This window comes from Anolis carolinensis, chromosome 5 (assembly GCF_035594765.1).
Source record: "Anolis carolinensis isolate JA03-04 chromosome 5, rAnoCar3.1.pri, whole genome shotgun sequence".
NCBI lineage: Eukaryota > Metazoa > Chordata > Lepidosauria > Squamata > Dactyloidae > Anolis > Anolis carolinensis.
The window spans coordinates 34,313,404-34,339,925 of NC_085845.1; the positions used below are offsets into that span (position 1 = coordinate 34,313,404).

Below are 26,522 nucleotides of genomic sequence, written 5' to 3' on the forward strand. Positions count from 1 at the left end.
AATTGATATAAAAAATTAGAAAATGTTGTAGAGCTTTTTCCAACACTGCTGCTGGCCATTTCCCCAAATTCAAATATAGGTTGGGAAAAGGCAAACACATATGTGGCCTCATTAGCACTTTCCATTCTTATCATCCCATTTCATTTGCCTTTCAAAATCCACATCTGCACTGTTCCTCGCAACATGTTGCTACAGCATTTCCCCAACTGCTGGAAGATAATGTATACATTTTATGCTTTCAAATTACAAAACAAAAATGGAGCCTCTCCTAGGAACTCTGAAAGCAGAAGGTCATGTTTTAATAACATTCACCATCTTTTAACTCACGCCTCTAAGGCCTTGGGAATCAGCATTATGCCTTTGCACTGCAAAAGTTGATGTATGACCACCGTTTTGAAGATATTATAACATATTTCCATAGGATGAATTTTCATATCACACAGGAACAGGAGAAAGAGCAGTTTTTAGTGAAAAAATTATTAGCCCATTAACAAATCAGTTTCACAAATCAGTTCCTTACTCCCAATTATGTGTATACAAAATTATCTAAACTAAGGGTGAGCATATTTTGGCTCTAGTGTCACAAGTAGCCGCATAAAAATGATTTTGTTACCTTCAATATCTTCAGAATGACCGGATTTATCTTTTCCTGATAAAAAAGGATGCTGTTCTGGAAGTTTTTAAAAAATCATTTTCTATACTGTTGAATGTTAAAAGAATTGTCTTACAGAGAACCAGTTGATCTTCTGACCATGGAGGGTGAGGTATTTTTCTGCAATTCATGCAGTCTCCAAATGGTCAGAGGATATAAAAGTGGTCCCCAAATTGGCTGCAATTGCCATACCATGAATTAAAGCCACCACTTTTAATTTCAGATAGGTTTTTCCAAACAGGAATGAGTTACCATTAGACCTCCTATGTAAGCCATTTGATTTTCCTGAATTAGAAATAAAAGGTAAAGTGAGAGTACTCAGGAATACTTGTTCAGAGATGTGAAAGCAGCAATGCTGGATGAATCCAGATAGTTTTAATAGCTTCCTTCTACTTCAAACTCCCCCCCCCCCCCCCCCCACACACACACACACTCCAACTGATTGATGTCTGTGCTAAAAGGGAGTCCAGATTTGGCAGGAGCAGAGGGAATATGAGGGATGTACAGTACATGTGTAGGGGATAAATGCATTTGCCCCTAGATTCTGGTCCCAATTCATACTGATTTCCTATAGAACAGCAGACTGAATTGTCAAGATGCTATTGCTGCAACATCTTGGACACACCTGATTTCCTGTTTTAAATCACCAGGCATATAGGCATTAAATCATCATTTAGTAGTCTGGGACTGGAAGAACTGATAGGGTTTCTTAAATCTTGCTCCTTGTTAGATCTCCATCCTTGTTTTCAAAACACACATGGTGATCATTCTTTTTTTTTTTTCCCCTTCATCACCATCCCAGGTACTTTTTGAAACATTTTTTTCTTTATCTTTTTCTTACTGATTAATCTACTTTATTACATCTATAACCTACTTTTCCTGTGTGGCACTCAAGGCCAGTTACATAATTTTAATGCAGAAGCAAACATGCGTACATTATCTTTCCGATAGTACAGTGATGCAAGTTATACTGACCGTCCAAGTAGTAGCCAATATATTTCATAAATGGGTCATCATTTGAGCCTGTTTCAGTGGGTCTAGTTCAACATGATGACGTATCTTTTCCCAAACTATGTCCTTCCAGATGTTGCACGATACCCTTTCTCAGATACAGCAAACATGCCCAAGGGTCAATAATAAGTAAGACAAAAAAGAGTTTGGTACATTGATTAGAGTAACTTGGTCAAGGGACAAAGGTTATCATGGCCAAGGAGCAAAATTTATAATGGCCCAAACATCTTGAAGAGGCCCTGGTCAAGGAAAAGTGCTCCAACAATTAGACCATAGTCTTTTTGTCTTACTTACTCTTTGGAAGGATAGTCTTATTTCTTTACTGACAGACACAGGCAGTCTGAATACAACGAAGTCTGCTAAAACATATAACACTATGGCAAAGCCCACTGAAAACCACATTAGAATGACTCCACTCAAAACTGATACCTTTAAAAGAAAAAAGGAAGAGGAAACTCCTCTTTAGGTTCAGTAAGCAATATTAAAGTTTGTCCAATTTATTTGTATTTTTCCATAGAGGGATTTCTTCCTTAAAGGACAGGTTTATAAATATAACTCATTTTTGAAGATAATAGGATTTGCATTTGTGAAAAAAGCCAAATCTGTTCCAAGATGTTTTATTTCATTCATATATATATGAATAAAAATTACTTTGTTTGGGAAAGGCAAGCAAGGCCAGTATTACTTCAGACATGAATATGGATAAAATTAAAGTTATCAAGTTTCAAACTGGTTGACATTTCCACAATAGCTCAGATTTATTCTGTATTTTTGACATGAAAGGACTGAAAAGCCTGAAGGGACTACTGCAGTACAACAAACTCTACATTATACTAAGCAGACAAGAAATGCAATCATGGAAATTGGAACCTTCCTTTGGAAACTCATATGACTGCAGTACTATACACAGTCGGGTTGCTAAAGTCCACTGACTTCAATAGACCTTAGGAAGCTTAGCAAAGTGCCTTAGTCTGTATTTCTATACCTGGTTACTTGGGAATAAGTCCCATTGAGATCAATGAGTCTTCAGAGTAAACATGAGGATGGAAAGCATAGTTTTTCTATAAAAATCTCAGTGGCTAAAATAACATCCCAAATTCACTCCCATGTTTCCAATCTTTTGCAATATTATGCTCAATGAACCCCTGTATTCCTCAGTGATGTTGAATATTAACAATCCCATTACACATATTATGACTCAAGGAAGAAACACTTGTCCCATGCCACTTAATGAGCTCATTGAAATGTGCTTCTGTTTTTGTTTTGTTGGATTTTTTTCTTACTAAAAAGCAATCAGAAAATGAAAATACTTTCAGCAAATTCTAATTTATTGCTTTTCTTTTGCATTTTTACAATCAAATCCCCCCTTCTAAGCCACAGAGTAGGGTAGCAAAGCATCTTCAAAGGTGTTACAACAAGAAAAAGTGACTACGCAACTTCATCTGTTGCCTGTTGTTTTCCTCACCTTTCCCCATTCTGGCACTCAGGGATTCTTATGACAGAAAAATATTTAAAATATCACCGAATACATCTGTTAAAGAGCTATCAAACTATCAAAAATTGAAAAACAGTTGAAAACATAAATAATTTTATGTTATGTTAACCATGGCCAAGTCGTGAAGTCTGACTTGGCCATGGTGGTCCACGTCTTAGTCACCTCCAGGTTGGATTACTGCAATGCACTCTACGTGGGGCTGCCCTTAAAGACAGTTTGGAAACTTCAGTTTGTTCAGAGATCAGCAGCCAGATTAATAACAGGAGCTAGTTACAGAGAGCGGTCAACTCCTTTGTTTAAACAGCTCCACTGGCTACTGATAAGTTTCCGGGCCGAATTCAAGGTGCAGGTTATTACCTATAAAGCCTTAAACAGTTCAGGATCTGCTTATCTCCATGATCGCCTCCTCTCCTACGAACCAACGCGAACCCTAAGATCATCCGGTGAGGCACTCCTCTCGCTCCTGCCTTTTTTTCAAATGCAGCTGGTGGGGACGAGGGAGAGGGCCTTCTCGGCAGTGGCCCCCCGGCTCTGGAACTCTCTCCCTAAGGAGAACAGGTTAGCTCCTTCCCTGCCCATTTTCCGCCAGGAATTGAAAACATGGTTGTTCCAGAGCGTGTTTGAATGAATAGGCCCAATAGAGCTGTCTTTAGAATACTTCTTTCTGTTTTAAAAGCATATGGCACTTTATCACTTATTTCCATGATACAGCACGAAACCTGTCCCCGTTGGTTTGCTTTTAATTACTCTGATTTTATCTGCTTGGATTTTAATGTATTGTCCATTATTTTATTTTGTGTATCGTTGGAATGTTTTAAGTTTTTGTCAAATATGTTGTGTTATTGTTTCGGGCTTGTCCCTGTTGTGAGTCGCCCTGAGTCCCTTCGGGGAGATGGGGCGGGATATAAAAATAAAGTTTATTATTATATTATATTATTAAAGTAGATTTTTAAAACTGTTTTTCACCTCTAAGGATCTCATCACACTAGAGCTTGGATCCACTTTAGGGAGGGGGCTTTTAAACAGCTCAGCCAGACAGGTCCTGGGCCTCACCAATCTACAAACCCCAAAATTCTGCAGGAGGCAGAAACCGGATTTAAAGTGGATTATTCCCTAGTGTGATGAGGCAGTAAAACAAACCGAAGAATGCTCTTAGAGCTCCAACAGATTCTTTTCCATTACTTCCTTCTCCCCTAAAGTTGAAAAACTGTGCACTTTACTACATATTGATGGAGAAACTATTGAACTGGAAATATTGTTCCATTTGGCATATATTGATATTATTGTCTTCACCATTTATTTTTACAGCACCATCACTCATGTGGTACTTTTCAAGAAGAAGAAAATTATAGTTCCTAACCTTCAGACATACAATCTAAAAACGTGGGTTTTTGGCCCCACACGCTGCCGAAAACCTGGGCTTTCCTGGGCAGGAGGTCTAGATGCCATCTAGGTAACTACTGGGATGGCACCCAGACACCCAGTTGCCCTCCAAAACTACGCTTAAAAATTTTAAAAACTTACCCAACCACCACTGAGGTACTCCTTGAGTCCTCTTGGCAATTGGGGAGAGGAGGTGGGTGCCATTTCGCATATTTGGCTCCAGGCACCCAAAAGGTGTGAGATGGATGTGGGGACTCACCCTCGGGTAGTTCTGGTTGCTCCTGGAACTACCCAGGGATGAGTCCCCACAGGTCCAATACCACATTACACCTGGGCCTATCAGGAAGGCCCGGATCTAATGGGGTATCTAATTAATTTGGAACAATGCAGGTAAACCCTGCTTTGTTCCAAATTAATTCATTTTTACTGCCCCCAGTAAAACCCAGGCAGGCCCCAGGATATGGGCCTGTTTGGATGGGCCCTGAGTTCGTAAACTGATCCCCATGTTCTTGAATCATATACCTGACTAAATTGTTGCCACTATTTCTGAATTTGCATCACTACATGTAAATTAGCACCTGGAAGTTCACACAGGTTTTTGCCATCTCTTTTGGTGAAGCATTTCCTCTTCTTTTTTGCAATTCAAAAGTGGAGATTATTATTGGAAATAGGATTGCCAGTATTGTTCCCTCAGGTGAAATTTAATTTCTACTACTCACCATAGTGGAGAATAGATACTGAGGGCATAAACCAAGAACTACTAAATGGAAGCACTATTTTGCTGAATTACATAAGGTGACTGCTGTGGACAAAGAGTAGAAACGGTAAGGACCTGAGCTAACATATACCCTAATATGGCTCAAGAAAGTATTAAATCACTCACCTAAGCTTGTCATGAAATCATGCTGAATTTGGCCAAAAGTAACAGCAGTGGAATATACTTTGTTCTACTAAAGCCATGGATGTGACCTGGTTTTGCATCCAGGGAGAGAAAAATATCAGCACAACACTGATAATAAACAGATGGCTTCCCCAGTAAATACATTGTTTGCAATTTTGCAGACCATTTGGTGGATTGTTATTAAAAAAAAAGAAATGCAAGAAACTACATTCCTATATAAACAGCATGGGGGAAATATTCCATGCCTAGATTCTTAATTTAATTTTGAAACAGAGCATGTAAGGCGTCATATTGGTTGTATTTAGTGCCTAAATGTTAGCCTTGTATTGATCTTAAAATGGCTTGACTGAAATAACCATTTAATTCAACAGAGTTTGTTCAATAGAGTCACAGAATCAGAGTTGGAAGAGACTACAAGGATCATCCAATCCCACCCACTGACATGCTGTAAAAGGACAATCAAAGCACCCTCGACAGATGGTCATGGGACCTCTGTTTAAAAGCCTCCAAAGAAGAGTCATATAAGGAATTATTTTAAGGGACTCTAAAGCTTAGGGAGAAATGGGAAGCTGCTATTGTGTTCATGGCATGGTATTTTGCTAGCCACTATTGGACAAGATGGATGGGCAGGCCTTTGGTTTGAACCAGCAGGATTTTTATAATGTTCCTAAAATAGAGAAACTTTTAAAATATGCATGTTTTATTTGCCATGAGAACTGCCACATAAAATGTAGAATAACTATATTTTCTTAAGAAGTGATTGCAAATCTTTTAATAAATTTCATACTATTTGATACTATATGATACTTATCGCTTGGATCTACACTGCTAAAGGATGCAGTTTGAACTGCAGTATATGATCAGCATAGACACATATAATGCAGTTCAATTCAATTCAAATGGCAATATGTGCGTCTACACAAACCATATAATCAGTTCAAATTGCAATATTTGGAAGTATGATCCAACCAGAGTGAGCCATTACTGAATATCACTGATATAAATTCTGTTTTTAATCTGTATTTTTCAGGAATATGACCATTATAGAGAAACATATTCACTTGCATTTAGGATTTTACCACATATTATTTAGCTGTGTGATACTATTTGATATAGTTTGCCTGGATAGAAAGGGTACAGTTCTCTTCCAGATATCAGAGAACTATCTGTTTGAACTTTACAGAAAACATCCTGTTCTCTTCATGTTGACAGAAAACCAAGACGGTAAAAAGCTGGCCTAAATCTTCTGTGAGGATAGGAACCTTGGCCACATCATGCAGGTGCCAAATGAATATTAAGAAATGTCTGTCCAACCACATCAGTGGCCGTTTCCTGTAAGCATGGTCAGATGTGGGTCACCATTTTTCCTCTAAGCAATACAGGTAACCATTATTCAAAAAATTGCATGTTGGAATACTGCTGAATAAACAAATGGCTTTGATCTACACTGGCATTTGATCAGGAAAGTGAAAATTAGATCAACTGAATCAATGATTAAACACATCCATTGCAGGTCAAAATCCCACATGGTAAACATGATGTCATATGAAAACATGTATAAATGCTCTAAATTAAAGACCAGAATTTAAAAGCAATGTTTAGAAAACATACAATGTTTGGACTTTGTCAAAGATCACTTTAAGTGCTACTGCTTGTATATGAAAGTTGAAAGGAATGCTAGAAATGAGTGAATATAAAAAGAAGTCCATAAATAATCCATGGCAAAAGCTAAAGAAGGAAAAAAAATAACTTTGATGTTTGGTGTACCAGAATAGCCTATGCAAAAGTGGCCACTATTACAGGAATTTATTTCCTTGGTGTCTTGGTTTTTAGGCCTGTTCCTGGGGTTATTTGGGGTGTTGGTCAGAAAATTGCATTAGATAGACTGAATCAGCTCCATCTACACTGCCATATAAAATCCAGATTATCTTCTTTGAACTGGATTATATTGCAGTGTAGACTCATATGTGGATTATCTACTTTGATCATCTGGATTATAGAGCAGTGTAGATATAGTTGTCATGATTTTTTGTGGGTGAAGCGTATAAAGAGTGCTAGTTGACATACATTCTGTATCTCAAAAACCAGGGTTGATAAGGGGAAACTGGTACAATTTTTAGAATCAGTAAGTCAAATATACTCAGGCTGGATCTACACATAAGACAAATTATCAAATGAGATAACTCACATTATTTGCTTTGAACTTGAATATATGAGTCTACATTGCCATATAATCTAGTTTAAAGAAGATAATCTGGATTTTATATGGCAGTGTAGATGGGGCCTCAAACACAGGTCTAACGTTTGAGGTACCAAAATGTGTAGTGGCCAATGTTGGTATTGCGCAGGCCTTCATTACTGATTGGACCTTAACGTTGGATTCATTTTATATGTTACTAGCTGTGCCCGGCCACGCGTTGCTGTGGCGAAGTCTGGTGTTATGGGAAATAAAGTATTGAGGAATTGGTGGTAATTAAGGTAAAGGGTCAAGGTTTTCCCCTGACATTAAGTCCAGTCGTGTCCAACTCTGGGGGTTGGTGCTCATCTCCATTTCTAAGCCAAAGAGTCGGCATTATCCGTAGACTCCTCCAAGGTCATGTGGGATGACTGCATGGAGCGGCGTTACCTTCCCGCCAGAGCAGTACCTATTGATGCACTCACATTTGCATGTTTTCGAACTTCTGGGTTGGCAGAAGCTGGGGCTAACAGTGGGGGCTCTCTCCGCTCCCCCAATTCAAACTTGCGGCCTTTCGGTCCAGAAGTTCAGCAGCTCAGCGCTTTAACACACTGCGCCATCAGGGGATATTATTTCCTAAAGTTTGTGAATATACAATATTTCTGATTGTGTTTTTTTTGGTCTGTTAGAGGCAAGTATGAATGCTGCAATTAGGAGAAATGATTAGGATGTAATGGCCTTGCAGCTTTAAAGCCTGGCTGTTTTCTCCCCGAGTAAATTTTTTGTTGGGAGGTGTTAGCTGGCCCTGATTGTTTCCTGTCTGGAATTCCCTTGTTTTCAGAGTGGTGTTGTTTGCGATATTTTATGTGCTTCTACTGTCTGTGGCCCTGAGAAAACAGAGGATTTGCCAGACTTTGATGATGGAAATATTTTGTTGGGAGGTGTTAGCTGGCCCTGATTGTTTCCTGTCTGGAATTCCCCTGTTTTCAGAGTGTTGTTCTTTATTTAGTGTTCTGATTTTAGAAATTGTATTGTTCTGTTTTATTATACCACATTAATTTTTATATATTCTGATTTTAGTGTTTTTGAATACTTGGAACCAGATTATATTCATTTTCACGGTTGACCGCAACACAATAATAATAATAATAATAATAATAATAATAATAATGATAGTAATAATAATGACTTTGGTAATACACAGTGCTTCACTCCCTTCTCAGCTTCCTTTCTGGAAGAATCCTTTCTTGGGAGGTGTTAGCTGGCCCTGATTGTTTCCTTTGTGGAATTTCAAATTTTCCTGCTTTCAGACTGTTGGTCTTTATTTACTCTCCTGGTTTTAGAGATTATATTGTTCTGCATTGTTCTATCCCAGTAATTATTTCATATTAAAGTAGAATCTCACTTATCCAACATTCGCTTATACAATGTTCTGGATTATCCAACGCAGTCTGCCTTTTCATAATCAATGTTTTTGTAGTCAGTGTTTTAAATTCATTGTGATATTTTAGTGGTAAATTTGTAAATACAGTACAGTAGAGTCTCACTTATCCAACATAAATGGGCCGGCAGAATGTTGGATAAGCGAATATGTTGGATAATAAGGAGGCATTAAGGAAAAGCCTATTAAACATCAAATTAGGTTATGATTTTACAAATGAAGCACCAAAACATCATGTTAGACAACACATTTGGTAGAAAAAGTAGTTCAATACGCAGTAATGCTATGTAGTAATTACTGTATGAAGTTAGCACCAAACTATCACGATATATTGAAAACACTGACTACAAAAATGCGTTGGATAATCCAGAACATTGGATAAGCAAGTGTTGGATAAGTGAGACTCTACTGTAATTACAACATAGCATTACTGAGCATTGAACTACTTTTTCTGTCCAATTTGTTGTATAATAGGATGTTTTGATGCTTAATTTGTATAACGATTACCTAATTTAAAGTTTAATTGGCTTTTCCTAAATCCCTTCTTATTATCCAACATATTCACTTATCCTGCCGGCCTCTTTATGTTGGATAAGTGAGACTCTACTGCATATTGATAATCTTATATTATCTGCTTAGAACTGGATTATATGAGGCCCCTTCTTCACAGCTGTATAAAATGCACACTGAAGTGGATTATATGGTAGTGTGGACTCAAGATAATCCAGTGCAAAGCAGATAATATAAGATTATAAATGGGTTATATAGCTGTGTGGAAGGGCCTTGAGTCTACACTGCCATATAATCCAGTGCAAATTAGATAATCTGTGGAAGAGACCTAAGTGAGGCCTAAATCTGCCTGTCCCCTAACTGAACCCTGGCTGTCATTTGGCTGAGTAGGTTGCTAGGAGACAAAGTGGGCAGAGATTAGCCCTCTAAACTGGCAGCAATTGGATAAAAACAATCATTGCTCCCCCTCTAATTAGGACTTTATTTTTCTTTTCTTTTTGTTGTATCTTACTGGAGCCGTGGATGATGGGTTGTGTTGTCAAATTTCGAGGTTGGGCGGCCTGTAGTTTTTTTGTTTTGTGGGTTGCCCTGATGCCATCATTCTATGTAGTAATGTAGTAATTACTGTATGAAGTTAGCACCAAACTATCACGATATATTGAAAACACTGACTACAAAAATGCGTTGGATAATCCAGAACATTGGATAAGCAAGTGTTGGATAAGTGAGACTCTACTGTAATTACAACATAGCATTACTGAGCATTGAACTACTTTTTCTGTCCAATTTGTTGTATAATAGGATGTTTTGATGCTTAATTTGTATAACGATTACCTAATTTAAAGTTTAATTGGCTTTTCCTAAATCCCTTCTTATTATCCAACATATTCACTTATCCTGCCGGCCTCTTTATGTTGGATAAGTGAGACTCTACTGCATATTGATAATCTTATATTATCTGCTTAGAACTGGATTATATGAGGCCCCTTCTTCACAGCTGTATAAAATGCACACTGAAGTGGATTATATGGTAGTGTGGACTCAAGATAATCCAGTGCAAAGCAGATAATATAAGATTATAAATGGGTTATATAGCTGTGTGGAAGGGCCTTGAGTCTACACTGCCATATAATCCAGTGCAAATTAGATAATCTGTGGAAGAGACCTAAGTGAGGCCTAAATCTGCCTGTCCCCTAACTGAACCCTGGCTGTCATTTGGCTGAGTAGGTTGCTAGGAGACAAAGTGGGCAGAGATTAGCCCTCTAAACTGGCAGCAATTGGATAAAAACAATCATTGCTCCCCCTCTAATTAGGACTTTATTTTTCTTTTCTTTTTGTTGTATCTTACTGGAGCCGTGGATGATGGGTTGTGTTGTCAAATTTCGAGGTTGGGCGGCCTGTAGTTTTTTTGTTTTGTGGGTTGCCCTGATGCCATCATTCTTTTATATATATAGATAGTAAAGCTCTCTTTTCTCCTCTTTGAGTAAATCCAGAATAGCTGCAAAACCCATCTCCTTCTATGAGCTTGCCTAAGTATAAAGATTCTCAAAGGGGGGGGGGGTATCTTTCAATTAAACAACCCTTACAGACAAAGTTGGAATTGAAACAGACCTCATTACATGGACCATTTTCCCTGATGTAGGACACTTTATCTCCATTTCAAGGAAAAGGCGCATGGAGCCCATCACATGACATTTACCTATTTCAGGCCGTCATCTGTTGCCCTTCATCCTTGAAACTGAGATGAAGCATGCTGAAAGGAGGGAGCTCAGAACACAGGAGAGTAATCATGTTCTGACCTCCTAGAACAGTGGTTCTCAACCTGTAGGTGTTTTGGCCTACAAATTCCCAGAAATCCCAGCCAGTTTACCAGCTGTTGTGATTTCTGGGAGTTGAAGGCCAAAACATCTGGGGACCCACAGGTTGAGAACCACCATCCTAGAGCATGCCAGAACCGTCGTTTCAGCTGAAAAGCACAAGGAATGGGAACTGTCAAACTTGCCCATCCTGTTTCGTTGTACACTGATTTTATGAAAGGTGTTCCGATGGGCGGTCTTTTGGAGAGATCTTTGTCTTCTGTTTTGAATACTACTATTTTTCTATCCATGATTTTAGAAAAATTAAATGACAGATATCACACAATGGAGTCATAGCTTAGCTATACTCTGAAAAAGGACTGCTCTCCCTCTTCAGTATTTCTTTGTATTTGAATTGCAAATATAAATTGCTTTTAGTGTTTTTAAAAATTATGGATATTAATATCACCTCTATCACTTTATGTATAGTATTTAAAAAGCAACTATTTTATCCTGATTAATTTTTAATGAATTCCAAATAAATGCTGTAATTAGTTCCATAAGCATTATATTAAACCTTAACATTTAAACATTTTTCTATGCTAGAGTATCGCAAGATTTTAGACATCCAAAATTTCAAAGATTTCCCTTAAAAAAAATAATTAAGGAATACAGTGAGGGTGGAGAAAAGGCTTCCCCATGTGATGGTTTGGAACATGGGCAACAACAGGTGAAAACCTGAAGACGGAAACACGTGGGATGGTAAGACAGACCTTGAAACAAGACGGTTGGAGATCAAAAGTTATGATTCCCTTTGCTAGGCAGATGGTTCCGCACGCTTCTCAAGGTCCATGTGATGAGATCCCTAATCCCCGTCCCTGCTAAGTCCCCTGCCCTGCTCTTCTTATACAAACACCTTTTTATTTGAATATGCATTTGATTGACTAACTGTTTATGCAGGAGACAGGGCGTCTGGGTTGTAACTTGTATTGTAATTGTCATGTTTTTAAATTATTTTCTTTGTTTTACAGTATTGATATTTCTATATGGCACAAGTTGAATATCCCTTATCAGAAATACTTACAGCCAGAAGATTTTCAGATTTTAAGTACTTTTTTAGATTTTGGAATAGTCTTTGCACATACAGTATGTACATAATGAGGTATCTTGAAGATGGAGCCCAACCCTAAACACGGCATTAATGTATGTCTCATACTCACCTTAAACACATAGTCTGAAGGTAATTTTTTCAATATTGTAAATAATTTCCTGCATGAAACAAAATTTGTTTACATTGAAGTGTTAGAAAGCAAAGGTGTGACTATCTTGAGTATCCATCTGGACAGATTTTGGAGTATTTCGGATTTCAGTTTTCCAGATAAGGGATAATAAACCTGTAGTTTAATTCTTTAAACTTTTTAATCTTAAAGTCTTTTTTAGATGTACCTTGTTGTAATCCATGATATTTTAATCCATGACGGGACCCATATAATGAGATGTGAGTTCCATATCAGATGTAATAATTAAGTCATTTCTTAGAACTTTTAGAGAGTTACATTGACATTTTACAATTGTTTATAATTTTCCAGGCACTGAACATAAACTTTGTATTCTTTCTTAAAGAGCAGTTCTTTGGGTGTTATAAGAGCTAACTGTTTATCATAGGATCAGCAAGAGACAAAACAAACATCAAATGTATCTTTAACTTTCTAAAAATGTTATGATAACACTACTTTAATGAAAACAATCACAGTAGAGTCTCACTTATCCAACATAAACGGGCCGGCAGAATGTTGGATAAGCGAATATGTTGGATAATAAGGAGGGATTAAGGAAAAGCCTATTAAACATCAAATTAGGTTATGATTTTACAAATTAAGCACCAAAACATCATGTTATACAACAAATTTGACAGAAAAAGTAGTTCAATACACAGTAATGCTATGTAGTAATTACTGTATTTATGAATTTAGCACCAAAATATCACGATGTATTGAAAACATTGACTACAAAATGCGTTGGATAATCCAGAATGTTGGATAAGCGAGTGTTGGATAAGTGAGACTCTACTGTACTTAAATATATACTCTAGTCCAATGTTTCTCAAACTGTGCTCCTCCAGGTGTTTTGGACTTCAGTTCCCAGAAATCCCAGCCAGTTTACCAGTTGTTAGGAATTGCGGGAGCTGAAGTCCAAAACACCTGAAGGAGCAGAGTTTGTGAAACTGCTCTAGTCTATTTCAATGACAGAGAAACTGGTAATGGTACAAGGTACTGTATTAATTAAAAATGCAAACTACCTTGCCATTTTTGATGATGCTCTAATGAACACTACACATACATTTTTATTAACAGTTATCTTACTGCATGAGTAAGACTTTCTTACTTAGGCAGACTGCAATTCCAAATGCACTGAACATCATCAAATCCATAACAATGATCTGAAGGTTCATATTCACTTAGTATCTTAGCTATGGCAAATGTGCAAGGACTCAGAAATATAGATCTATGATATCGAACATACTTCATATCATCTACTCATGTAAATAAAGCGTTGAGTACAGGCACCAGGAAACCATGGAAATGCATTGGACAAGAAACACTCTTGGAGCCAGAAAGACAGTAGCAGATCGCCTCCTAATAAATCTTGTCAAGAAAACTTTATGAGAAGTTGCAAAAAGATGGCAGTGACTTCAAGGTACATAACAAGAATACTTGGCTTTCTTCGTTGTTTCAGAATATGAATGGGTATATCACAGGAAATATCTCCTTATTTCTGCTAAACCAGTATTTTGATTTATGTTTCTACATCTACAGAATAATGTTTTTGTGTGCATTGAAGGCTGAGTGATTTCATCAATACAGACATAGAATTACAATCAGACTGAGATATGCTTTCCAAAAAAGGAATCGCTAACACATAAAATAGTTTAAAACTTGCCTAATAGTTTCTGGAATACCTAACTTTATGAACCTGAACTTTTATTTTATATATCCTGACATCAGCCTTGTAAATCAAGTCTACTTCACAGTTTGATTTGTAATGCATTACAACGCTTGCATTCAGATCATTCTCTTTTCTTTTTTTTTCCAGAAGAAGGTAAATCCTTAGGTTCAATTATCCAGGAAGTAATAAAATCTGGTTTGCAGGAATCTGTGCAAGATTCCAAAAACTGGTGTGTGGTGGCAATAAATAAAATGTTGGAATGCCTTGAAACTCTTGGTCCTATAAGGGGTTTTTTTCCTGTGCAAATGCCATTGATAAATATACTGCAACATCAACAAACAAATCAGTAATGAACACTCTACATAATTCAAAAGATTAGTCTTTCTCACTGACCTTAAGAAAAAGTATATTCTTTCTACCAAAAGCATATATTTAAACATAAGACTCCATGCTGAAACCACTTTCACCTCCTGACTATGCTGCCATTTTTCTGCATGTGAAAGTTCACTACTGACATTAAAACATGCCTCATTTAAAACATGCTTTTTAAAAACACAGAAGTTGTGTTTAAAGATTCTAAATCCTGTGTTCTCATACCAATTTATGCAACTATGAAAACAAAATTTCCTGCACCACAGCCTTGTAATTATTTTTATTAAAACCACCAAGGTGGTGCACAGCATATCTAAAGCAATGCAATAAAACCATTAAATCATAGAACATCAGCAAAGCAATTTAAAATATTTACATAATCCTACATAAAGCCAAATACAAAGTACCAGCTGATAAATAAGATCCGCTGCTATGATATTATAAGCCTCGGCAACCCTGTCTTCAGTTTATGTGGGAAATGGTCATACTGACTCACACTATTTGTCAGCATGCCACTGAAAAGAGAGCAGAAACATTTTATGTAGGTGAATTGGGCATCCAGTATAAATTATGTCAATGTAGTCATTTTAAAATCCACATGGGTCAATTCAAGTCTAGCTATCCCAAACACCTAAGAAGCGTGGCCAGTTGATGTAACTGTACTGTTTACATTTATGTTTGTTCCTCAGAATGAGATCAGGGGATAATTATATGTGTTCAGACCTACCATGTAAACCCTCCTCTCTAAGCAGTACCTTCTTACAACATGCATTCTTTACTATCACTACAATCACCCCTTCTCATTTTCAATCTCCATTATTATGTCAAATGAAAGCAAAAAAAGGAGTCACTCTACTTTCTTAATCCTAAAATTGTTCCTCAGCTCCAAAGAAACCTGTTTCAACTGATAAAATGAGAAACAGATTACTCACTTTTAATGATTATGACAAATTTCTCAGATAGAACAGCAATGGAGAATCTGTGGGCACATTATGTATTGACTAGCTATATTGAATTATATTTTAAACTAGCTTTGAAAGTGGAGAGACACACAGCATGATGGCATCACATCACACACTAATTTCAAGTAGACTTTGTCAGTAATAGCATAAGAAGTGATACAGGGAAGAGGAATTTACATCACTCATCACATATAGACCAGGGGTTCTGAATCTATGGTCCTTAAAATGTTCTGAACTTAAATTCACAGAATCATAGAGTTGGAAGAGACCTTGTGGGCCACCCAGTCCAACCCCCTGCCAAGAAGCAAGAAAATTGCATTCAAAGAAATGCCAGTCATTTTGGCCAATGGCTTAGGATTCTAGGAACTGATATCCAGTTCAAGAACCACTAATCTACATGAACATCAATTTTAAACATTATTTTACAAAACAATGCTGTATTGGACTCTTTATAGTTAGAAAAGAAGTGCAAGTCTCACCTCCCACATCAGCCTGCAGTCCGTGTCTTCATCCAGCTCCTGTGGCATTCTCTTCTCTCCTGCAAATGGCCCAAATTTTTCACCCTAAATAATGATAACACAGGCAAATCAACATTGACAATTTTTCTTATGTCTCTAACATTGTGTTTCACATACTTATCATAACATATTTATATCTATCTATCTATCTATCTATCTATCTATCTATCTATCTCTATCTATTATGGTCAAACAATGACTGCAATCCAACATCCCTCAGCATAGCGTAACTGTGCAGATGCTCTATGCCAGCACTATATAACTCCCATATAGAATAGTAACATCCAGCAACACATGCCAGTGACTATGTGCTGCATTCCACATCTGTTGTTGTCAACACAACATGTCTGCTATACCAATGGTAAAAAAATTCACTGCACCAACAGGGTACTTACTGTGACTTGTGCATGCACATATCTCTAATTTATGGTTACACCAACTTAACGTGTTCTGTATAAGTTGGATCAAAACTCAAATGACTCCAAACCAAGATGTAGGTGGAGTTATAGCACAAACTAACTTGAGGAAGCCAACTTGGGAAGGACTAAGCTATATATCACAACATAACAATGATGTAGTAATTTCACACTTCAAAGTGTAAGAGTGACAATATAGGAATGTCACTATTCAAATTCAGATGGCTGCTGTCTGATGGTGTATTGTTCTTGTGTGCCTTCAAGCCATTTCCAACTTGTGGTAACATTAAAATAAACCAATTATGGGATTTTCTGAGGCTGATAAAATGAGTGTTTTAATGTTTTCAGTTGAAGTTCTTCATCTCTCACACATCACCGCCTCAAAATTTATGAATTAAGTAACTCATTGTTCATTCTTTCTACTTTTTTTGTGAAATATATAGTGGTGTATGTGACAGTGGCATCACTAGGGTAGGTGTCACATAGCGTGGTAATTCATAGTGCCATCACCATGGATCTCCTCCAGTACAAGGGCATATAGAATGTTCCAGTAGTAAATACGGGCATTCAGGTGCTTTGTCTGTATGCTTTTTTCGGCCAAACCAAAAAGGAGCTCTGGATTTTGATAGGCCATCAAAGAAAACATCAAAGGAATCCTTAAAGCACCCATAAAATACTTAAAAGGATGGAGATGCAATCACAGACACTCAATATCATATCTAACTTGAGATGACTCCTTGACAAGCACATCACTTTGTAAAGATAATACAAACATCTCAGTGTGCTAATGCCTAGGCGCATATAAGATCATACACGTGACTTAACTTCTGCGTGGGTATTTTGTCAAAGAATCAAAATTAGTTCTAATTACTTGTCATACATATTCCATAGAAAAGCAATTTGGATGATGTTACATGATACTCTTCAGGTATTTTGGTATTTCTTAATGTATGAAAGCATGAAGTGGCAACTTGAGGAGTAACTATATCTAGAAGCACAATATAATAAGGAAGTAGGCCATAAAACAGAGCAGCCATACTTTGGCTGCCTGAAGTTGTGGAAAAAATAGCCACCCTTTTCAACTGTGCGCCACTTTGCCCTAAGCACTATAACTGAATGCTTGCAATGTCCATGATGCTCCTTTCTGTATTACTTTTTTCTGGTTCTGGAAGCCTAACTGCTGAAAGTCACCAGCTGCATATTTTGCATGACCTGAATGTCCTGGATTTGCATGATGCAATGGAATTCCTGCCCCTAGGCAAAACAGTCCTTTGTGAGAACTGTGTTTAAAGTTTTCAGTTGGAGTTCATCTCTCACACATTACTCTCTCAAAATTGATACATTAATTAGTTGTTTCTCCTCTCTAAATCCTTTGGGTAATCAGTGTGCAGATATTGCTGATGCGTCACTGGCATCACTAGGGTTGATGTCACCTATAGTGCCATAACTCAGTGTCTCCCCCATAGAACCTTAGTAATGTTTTTGTACTAATGTTACTCCTTAATCATTATTCATAAATTTGACAAATTCCATGAGGTTTTTTGAAAGGAGCAATGAAACCAACAAGCTTGCAGCATGTGCAAACAAACCCAAGTGATTGGAAGCATTATGGTAATATCCAATGGGGCAGTGTCAGTTGTCCAGATCACATTGTGTGGCCCTTTCCACCCATCTCACATCCAAAGCAATGAGAGCTCTGTCTGGAACGCATGCGCATTAGAAGACAAAAAGTAAATTAGTACAGAGTTTTAGGCTCATAAGCATATTGATACAGTACAAGTAAGCTGGGCATGTAAACATGTCTGCTGTTGTTATAACTAGTTTTATTGTGAACTGTATGGTGACTCTATGAATAAGAGATAGCCAAGTCCCCTTATAATTATGAAAAATGAAGTTTTTTATGTCTGTTAAAACAAACTCAAATTTTATGGAGTCATGTTGGTGTCATATGACCTCCTATGGTGTCATCTGGTTCAGATTTCCTTACATGTATGCAAGAGTGTGAGATGAAAAAACATGATATCAAGGTCATAAGACTTCGAATTATGACAACCCCATGAATGAGAGGCTTCCAATCAACAATATTTTTAAAGTAATAAACTTCTGCTAAACACACACTACATTTTTATAGACTTTTTTGGTGTCACCCCCTTCTGATGGTGTCAACTCTTAGTGATGTCACTGATATGTACAGGAGAGTGTGAAAAACATGAAGTCAAGGCAGAGGACACATTTCTTACCTAACTTCTCAGATTCTGGTGATGGATCTACACCAGGCATGGGCAAACTTGAGCCCTCCAGGTGTTTTGGACTTCAACTCCCACACGTTGGAAATGACAACTTTCTTCACGCCTTCATTAGTAATGTTAATCTATGATGTTGTTGCTTACTGTTTCCTGTATGTATGTTCTGGTATGCAGCTTCCTTTACTCTATGGCTTCTGAGAAGTTATAAAAGGGGCTGAAGACCACCGCCCCCTCTCTCTATATACTTTTGACAATGTAATCTGTTGATAGCGGTTTTGTTAGAGATGTTTTGGCCGGTTGGCACAGGAAACCATCTCAAACATATCTGAAACTGGTCTGGTAAGTTTTGTACTTGTGTATGCTGAACACATGAAGGTTGTGAGTAAACCATGTTATTTGTATCTACTTCATTTTTGTCTCTTTGAGTGCATGATATAAAACAAAGTTGTTTTATGGGAGAGTGTATATTTTGGGTATTATTTATTTATCATATTATAAGCGAACCAACGGTACAGTTATAATGTATTTAAAAACACAAAGTTTAAAACTTGGCATTATACTAAATATCGTTTGACCAGTAGGTGGCCACTTGGAGTGCCTCATTTGTTGCTATAAGAAGGTCCTCCATTGTGCATGTGGCAGGGTTTGAACTGCATTGTAATAAGTGGTCTGTAGTTTGCTCTCCTCCACACTCGCATGTCATGGACTCCACTCAGTGGTCCCATTTCTTAAGGTTGGCTCTGCATCTCGTGGTGCCAGAGGACAGTCTGTTCAGCACTTTCCAAGTCAGTCAGTCTTGTGTGTGCCCAGGAGGGAGTCTCTCATCTGGTATCAGCCATGGCTTGAGGTTCCGGATTTTAGCCTACCACTTTAGGACTCTCACTTGCTGAGGTGTTCCTGCAATAACACTAGATCTTAGAAAGCTATTTCTTGATTTAAGACATTGGTGTGCTGGCAGATATCTGAACAGGGGATGGGCCGGAGATGTCACTACCTTCATCGTTTCATTATTGGCTGCTACTTCCCGGCAGATGTCAGGTGGTGCAATACAGGCTAAATAGCATAATTATTCCAGTGGTGTGGGGCGTAGACATCCTGCGATAATGCAACATGTCTCATTAAGAGCCACATTCACTGTTTTAACATGGTGGGATGTATTCCACACTGCACATGTGTACTCAGCAGCAGAGTAGCAAAGTGGCAAGGGCCCTGAAAACACTTCTGAATCACTGGCAAAATCTGTTTTCCTAACAGATCAGAGATAACAGGTTATTCAGTCTAACAACTGAAACCATTGTCTTACATAATTACAGTAGTCTCATCCAACATAAACGGGCCGGCAGAACATTGGATAAGTAAATATGGTGGATAATTAGGAGAGATTAAGGAAAAGCCTATTAAACATCAAATTAGGATATGATTTTACAAATTAAGCACCAAAACATCATGTTATACAACAAATTTGACAGAAAAAGTTCAATACGCAGTAATGCTATGTAGTAATTACTATATTTACGAATTTAGCACCAAAATATCACGATGTTTTGAAAACACTGACTACAAAAATGCGTTGGATAATCCAGAACGTTGGATAAGTGAGTGTTGGATAAGTGAGACTCTATTGTATATCTGGTTGTATGCCACAAGAGAAGATTCTAAAGTTTTTGGCTCTTCTCTGAAAAGTCATGCCAGGAGAGCCTACCAGCTGTTAGGAATTGTGGGAGTTCAAGTCCAAACAACTGGAGGGCCCAAGTTTGCCCATGCCAGGTCTACACACTGGAGAACTAATGCAGTTTGACACCACTTTAACCACCAAGGCTCAGTGCTTTGGAATCCTGGGAGATGTGGTTAGGTGGGGCAGCAGTGAAGCCTAAAGAACTAGTAAAACTACAACTCCCATGATTCTCCTGAACTGAACCATGGAAGTTATTATAAAGCAGTGTGGTGGGAGTTGTACGCTGTCTTTAGCCTTCTCTTCTGGTGCCCCACCAAAGAACAAGTCGCAGGAGTCCATCTCAATGAGCCAGGGGAGGTAAAGTGGCCGCATAGCTTTCCAGGTAAAGTGGCCTCATAGCCTTCTCTGTCCCACCAAACAAGTCTCAGGAGTCCATTGCAATGAGCCAGGGCAGGTAAAGTGGCCTCATAGCTTTCTGTGCGCCCCACCAAAGATGTCTCAGGAGTCCATCTCAATGAGCCAGGGCAGGTAAAGTGGCCTCATAGCCTTCTCTGTCCCACCAAACAAGTCTCAGGAGTCCATCTCAATGAGCCAGGGGAGGTAAAGTGGCCTCATATAGCTTTCTGTGCGCCCCACCAAACATGTCTCAGGAGTCCATTGCAATGAGCCAGGGCAGGTAAAGTGACCTCAAACTTTATTAATTGATATGGAACTCTTCAAAGCAGATATTGTGGTATTTTCTGCCTTTATAGTCTGTGATAGAGGGATGTGAAAGGGCCCTCAGAGTAGACAACTGAGAGTCGATGGAAGGACCTCCTCTCCTACGTGGCAGGCTCTCTCTCCAGTTCTGGGACGCTCCATTCCTGCCTGAGGGGGGAACTGACCAAGGAGAGACACCCCGCCCCCAGTGTGCAGTAGTTCCCGCCACACACACACATACATACACACCCCCACAACTCCCCTCCTTTGGTTTGGCCCACTCAGTTGAGGAGGAGGCTCACGCACCTTTTTCACTCGCCGGGCCGTGAAGAGCCCCATCCCGTCCTGGATGTTAGACGACTTGAGGGCGAACCTGTCCGGCACGTACATGCCCAGCATCGCTGCCCTGAATGGGGCACGAAAGGAAAAAGGGGGGGAGGGGAGGCCAGAAGGGGGAAGAGCCGCGGAGAGGAGCGCGAGCTCGGGGCTCCGCGCGGCCAAAGCTCAGCTCCCATTGGTTGAAAGTTTGAGAGGAAAAGGAGGGCGCGGCGACGCAAAGAAGGAACAGCGAAGGATTCCGGGATTGCTCGGATCACTGCAAGTTTTCCAATGCGCCCCCCCCCCCACCGCATCCTTTGAGTGGTACGTGCCCCCTCTCCTTTGGAGCGGGGGCACGTACCACTCAAAGGATGCGGGGGGGAGGCGCTTTGGAGAACCTTTATGCAGGCTGGGCGGGATAGGAGTGTCTCTACAGCCCCTTCTCACACAGATGAAAAAAATCCATTATTTGCTTTGAGCTGATATATGGCAGTGTGGACTCAGATAAGCCAGTTCAAAACAGATACTGTGGGATTTTCTGCCTTGATATTCTGGGTTATATGGTTGTGCGGAAGGGCCCTACTACACTAGAATGGATACAGTTTAGTATCACTTGGGGCCCTTCCACACAGCCATATAACCCACAATATCTGCTTTGAACTGGGTTATATGAGTCCACACTGTCATATATTCCAGTTCAAAGCAAATAATGTGGGATTGTATTCGGCTATGTGGAAGGGGCCTTGAACTGCTATGGAATTTGGAGGGTTTTCTCAAGGTCTTTCGCCTTTTCTGCCCACCAAACTACAACTTCTGCAATCCCATAGCAGTTAAAGTGGTGTCAAACTGCATTAATCTTGCACTGCAGATAGATCAGGGGTCCTCAAACTTTGGTTCACAGTCTCTCAGCCCAGTAGGAAGGTGGAGTCATTCCTATGCACACTTCACATATCCTATTTGTAGTGCAATACCATAGTAAAAACGAAGAACAATTTTAACCAACATAAACTTACCAGTACAGTAGAGTCTCACTTATCCAACATAAATGGGCCAGCAGAACGTTGAATAAGCAAATATGTTGGATAATATGGAGAGATTAAGAAAAAGCCTATTAAACATCAAATTAGGATATGATTTTACAAATTAAGCACCAAAACATCATGTTATACAACAAATTTGACAGAAAAAGTAGTTCAATACGCAGTAATGCTATGTTGTAATTACTGTATTTATGAATTTAGCACCAAAATACCACGATGGATCCAATGTGTTGGATAATCCAGAACGTTGGATAAGTGAGACTCTACTGTATTTCAATAGGAAGTGTAGGCCTGTTGTCTGATGAGATAGTCAATTTAATTAATGTTGTTGGGTTGCTGTGAGTTTTCCGGGCTATGTGGCCATGTTCCAGAAGCATTCTCTCCTGACATTTCACCCAAATATATTGATTGATTCGTGTTAAGGCGCTGCGTTTGCTGGTTCCTATGTAGACTTGTCCACAGCTGCATGGTATCCAGTAGACTCCTGCAGAGGAGAGAGGATCCCTCGTCCTTCGCTGACCGTAGCATTTGTTGGATTTTATTTGTGGGTCTGTAGATAGTTTGTAGGTTGTGCTTCTTCATCAGTTTGCCTGATGCTACGGTCAGCGAAGGACAGGAGGGATCCTCTCTCCTCTGCAGGAGTCTACCGGATACCATGCAGCTGTGGACAAGTATACATAGGGACCACCAAACGCAGCGCCCAAACAAGAGTCAAAGAACATGAAAGGCACTGCAGACTAATTCAACCAGAGAAATTAGCCATAGCAGAGCACTTGATGAACCAGCCTGGATACAGTATATTATCTGAGAACACAGAATGTCAGACTACACAGAGAAGCCATTGAAATCCACAAGCATGTGGACAACTTCAACAGAAATGAAGAAACCATGAAAATGAACAAAATCTGGCTACCAGTATTACAAAACTCTAAAATCAAAACAGTAGATGGGAACCAACACTCTGAGGGCAGAGGACAGCTAATGACTGAACAAAGGATGCCCCCAGGCAAGAGACAAAAACCTTTCCAATGCTAATTAGGGTGATTAACTGAAACATTAATGCTGGCTTCCCAGTGACAAAGGACTCTTGCCACACCCTGGACTCTACACAGATATATATTCTTTCCTTTCCTTACTTAGTTTATCCATACCTCACAACCTCTGAGGATGCCTGCCATAGATGTGGGCAAAACGTCAGGAGAGAATACTTCTGGAACATGGCCACACAGCCCGAAAGACATACAACAACCCTGTGATCCCTCTTGTCCTTTGCTGAACATAGCATTTGTTGGATTTTCTTAGTGGTCTCCTCACACCTCCTCCAGGATGAACTGAACCACCCAAACTGGGCACTACAGCCCAGTGGATACTCCACAACAGACATCAGAAGAGCTGCAAGGCCAAGAAGCCATGAGAGTAAAGACAAAAATCCACCCAGGGGAGAAGTGTTCTTACCATACATCAAAGGAACCACTGACTGCATAGGGAAGTTGATGAAGAAACACAACCTTCAAGTTATCTACAGACCCATTAAGAAAATCCAACAAAGCTAAGGATGGAAGGCCCCATCCGGCCTATGGGCCTTAGTTTGGGGATCTCTGGTATAGATGCATGCATAGTCCTAACATTGAAATCACTACAGCAGGAAAATGCTGTGGGATTTCAGTTTAAATCTCAGTAAATATTCATCAGATTGCAAGAAACACCTTATCAAAAGTCCTATTTGTCCTAGTGGAGGTGTGAGGATGTCTAGTCATCAGTGATGTTGCTGAGAGAGATTAAGAAAGTGGAAGAGAAAGGAAGGAAAGAGCTAGGAGTTGCCACATGTTGCTGGATTACAATTCCCAGAATTCCTCACTGTTAAACAAGTACTGGTAGGGGCTGTAGTCCAACAATATCAAGAAAGTCACACTTTGTCCACCCTTTTAAATGTGTAGGTTGACATAAAATGTGTTACATTGGTGGAGGAAATATAAAAAGCATGAGGTAGGTCACGGTCAAGGGATAATGACTGTGTCAAGATTGACTTGATCTCCAATTCTGGCATTCCACACATCTTTATGTGTAATGCCAATGTGCTGTTTATTATTGTCTCTTATCAAATGCAAATCCTAGAATATCAATGCAGAAAATCCCACAATATCTGTTTTAAACTGGGCTATCAGAGTCCACACTGTCCTATATCCCATTTCAAAGCAGACTGGGATTTTATTCATCTGTGTGGAAGGGGCCTCTGAGAAGCATCAAGGATCGAAACCCCTTGTAGTGCAGACAGACAGAAAAAGATGGAGGAGACGGGAGCTGTTGCTTTCTTCCCTTGTTTGCCTGCTTCCTTACATGTTTCAATGAAGGTGTTGCCAATAGTTACATAACCCTATGCACATTTCCTTATGTCATGAATGGGAAATGTATGGTCCTCCAAATGTTTTGGATTGCAACTCCTATATGCTTTGGCTAGCATAGTGCATTGCAAGAGAAAATGAAAACTTGCCTTCAACAATTTATGGAGGACCACATGTTCCCTATCCCTGACTGTGCATATTCTTTTATGTATTTTTTGTAATACTTATGTGGGTTTTTTGTCAGCTTCCCTGGAAATTGGCTATTGAAGGGTGGAATTGGGACTCTGTTTTTGGTTGCAATAGTAGTAATAAAAGTAAGTTATTGCTTCTTTTTGGTTGCTCAAAACTTGATTTCTTAATCTTCCATTTTCCAGGAGGCATTTCACATAATCCCAGGACTCAATTGTTTCAGAAAATGTAGGAGAAGACAACCCACAGAAAGCCCTCATGCCAAATACTTCTCTACACAATAAAACTAAATGCATCTTTAAAGACAAAGTATCCCCAATTGGAACATTACACTTTGAATAATATTATACCTAGTCCCAGTTTGAACATGAAGCTGTAAATCACTTTGGGTTATTTTGCTAATACTGTACATTATACACAAGCAGGTTTGTGAATGACAGTGGGACCTGAAAGTGAACTCACTCTATTAAACAGATTAATTTAAGAAGGGAATTCAATCCAGAGTGCATGTATTATTGCTTTAGTCTGTATACAGTTTATCAAAGTGCAGATTGGAGTTGGCCGAAGATTGTTCTTTTCCCAATGGAGAGATGTATTTGTTTAAATCTGATTATAAAAACTTTGAAAGAAAACCAGTGCATCTACAGAAGACAAGAGAGCTAGAGGAGGGGAGACTCCTGCAGTATTTAAAATTCTGTACTTAAAGAGGTATGCTTACATTGTCTAAGTTTAATTAGCAGGCTGCTCTCTGGATTTGTTATTTTGGCTTCTGCTTTGTTCCAAATGCCTTCCCTTACATAGCTACCCTCTCAAGTAAGCTAAAGGGTGTAATTACTTCAATGTTTTTGCTGTCATGTTGAGACAGTTCCAGATGAACCTAGTATGTTACTCCTTTTCAAGCCAAAGATAAAAGGAGCACACAACTTGGCCTTACAATGCAAATCTTTTCAGGTTTAGCCCAATGTATAGAAGTTTGTTAATGTTCCCCTTCCACTCACCTCCATGTGTAGTCTCCAGATATCCAGATAATTTCATAGTACAGTACATTCAAATTCATATCCTGAAAAAGCCACACCAGGAACACACATGCTTGTATTAGCCTTGAACATATTGGTTGCTAATCTATAAAATTGAGAATTTTTTTTTCAAAATATTTCCACTCTCATTTTATGTCAACTTGTAAACATTCATCTAGTGCAGGAATATTAACATTATGGCAGTTAATAGGAAAAGAGGAGTTGACAAGCTTATGTCAATGTGGGAGGATGGAGAGTTTTAGTTACAATATATTCAAAAGTAGTCACAAAGTGAGAACGTATACATAAGTTGAAAATGCAGTGAACTAAAATGGAATTTTTTTTAAATATGTGCATAGAGAAAGAAAGGGAAACACATTACATTGAGAGGATGGAGTAGTCCATCTAATTTGAGAGA

At 38.8% G+C, this 26,522-nt stretch overlaps 1 protein-coding gene across 4 annotated transcripts in view; it reads right to left on the reverse strand.

Moving 5' to 3' along the window:
* Positions 1-21,739, reverse strand: part of prdm5 (PR/SET domain 5) — a 113,522-nt gene extending 91,783 nt beyond the window's left edge. For 2 of the 4 annotated variants that reach the window (XM_062983586.1, XM_062983585.1), the window contains exons 1-2: positions 21,506-21,737; positions 16,125-16,208 (exon numbers count right to left, since the gene is read on the reverse strand). In XM_062983586.1, coding sequence (XP_062839656.1) covers positions 16,125-16,208; positions 21,506-21,598 — 177 coding nt within the window. In that variant the 5' untranslated portion in view covers positions 21,599-21,737. Of the gene's footprint in view, positions 1-16,124; positions 16,209-21,505 lie in introns of all 4 variants that reach the window. The other 2 variants (XM_016994111.2, XM_062983587.1) reach the window with 2 other exon arrangements.
* Between the last annotated feature and the right edge of the window lie 4,783 nt (positions 21,740-26,522).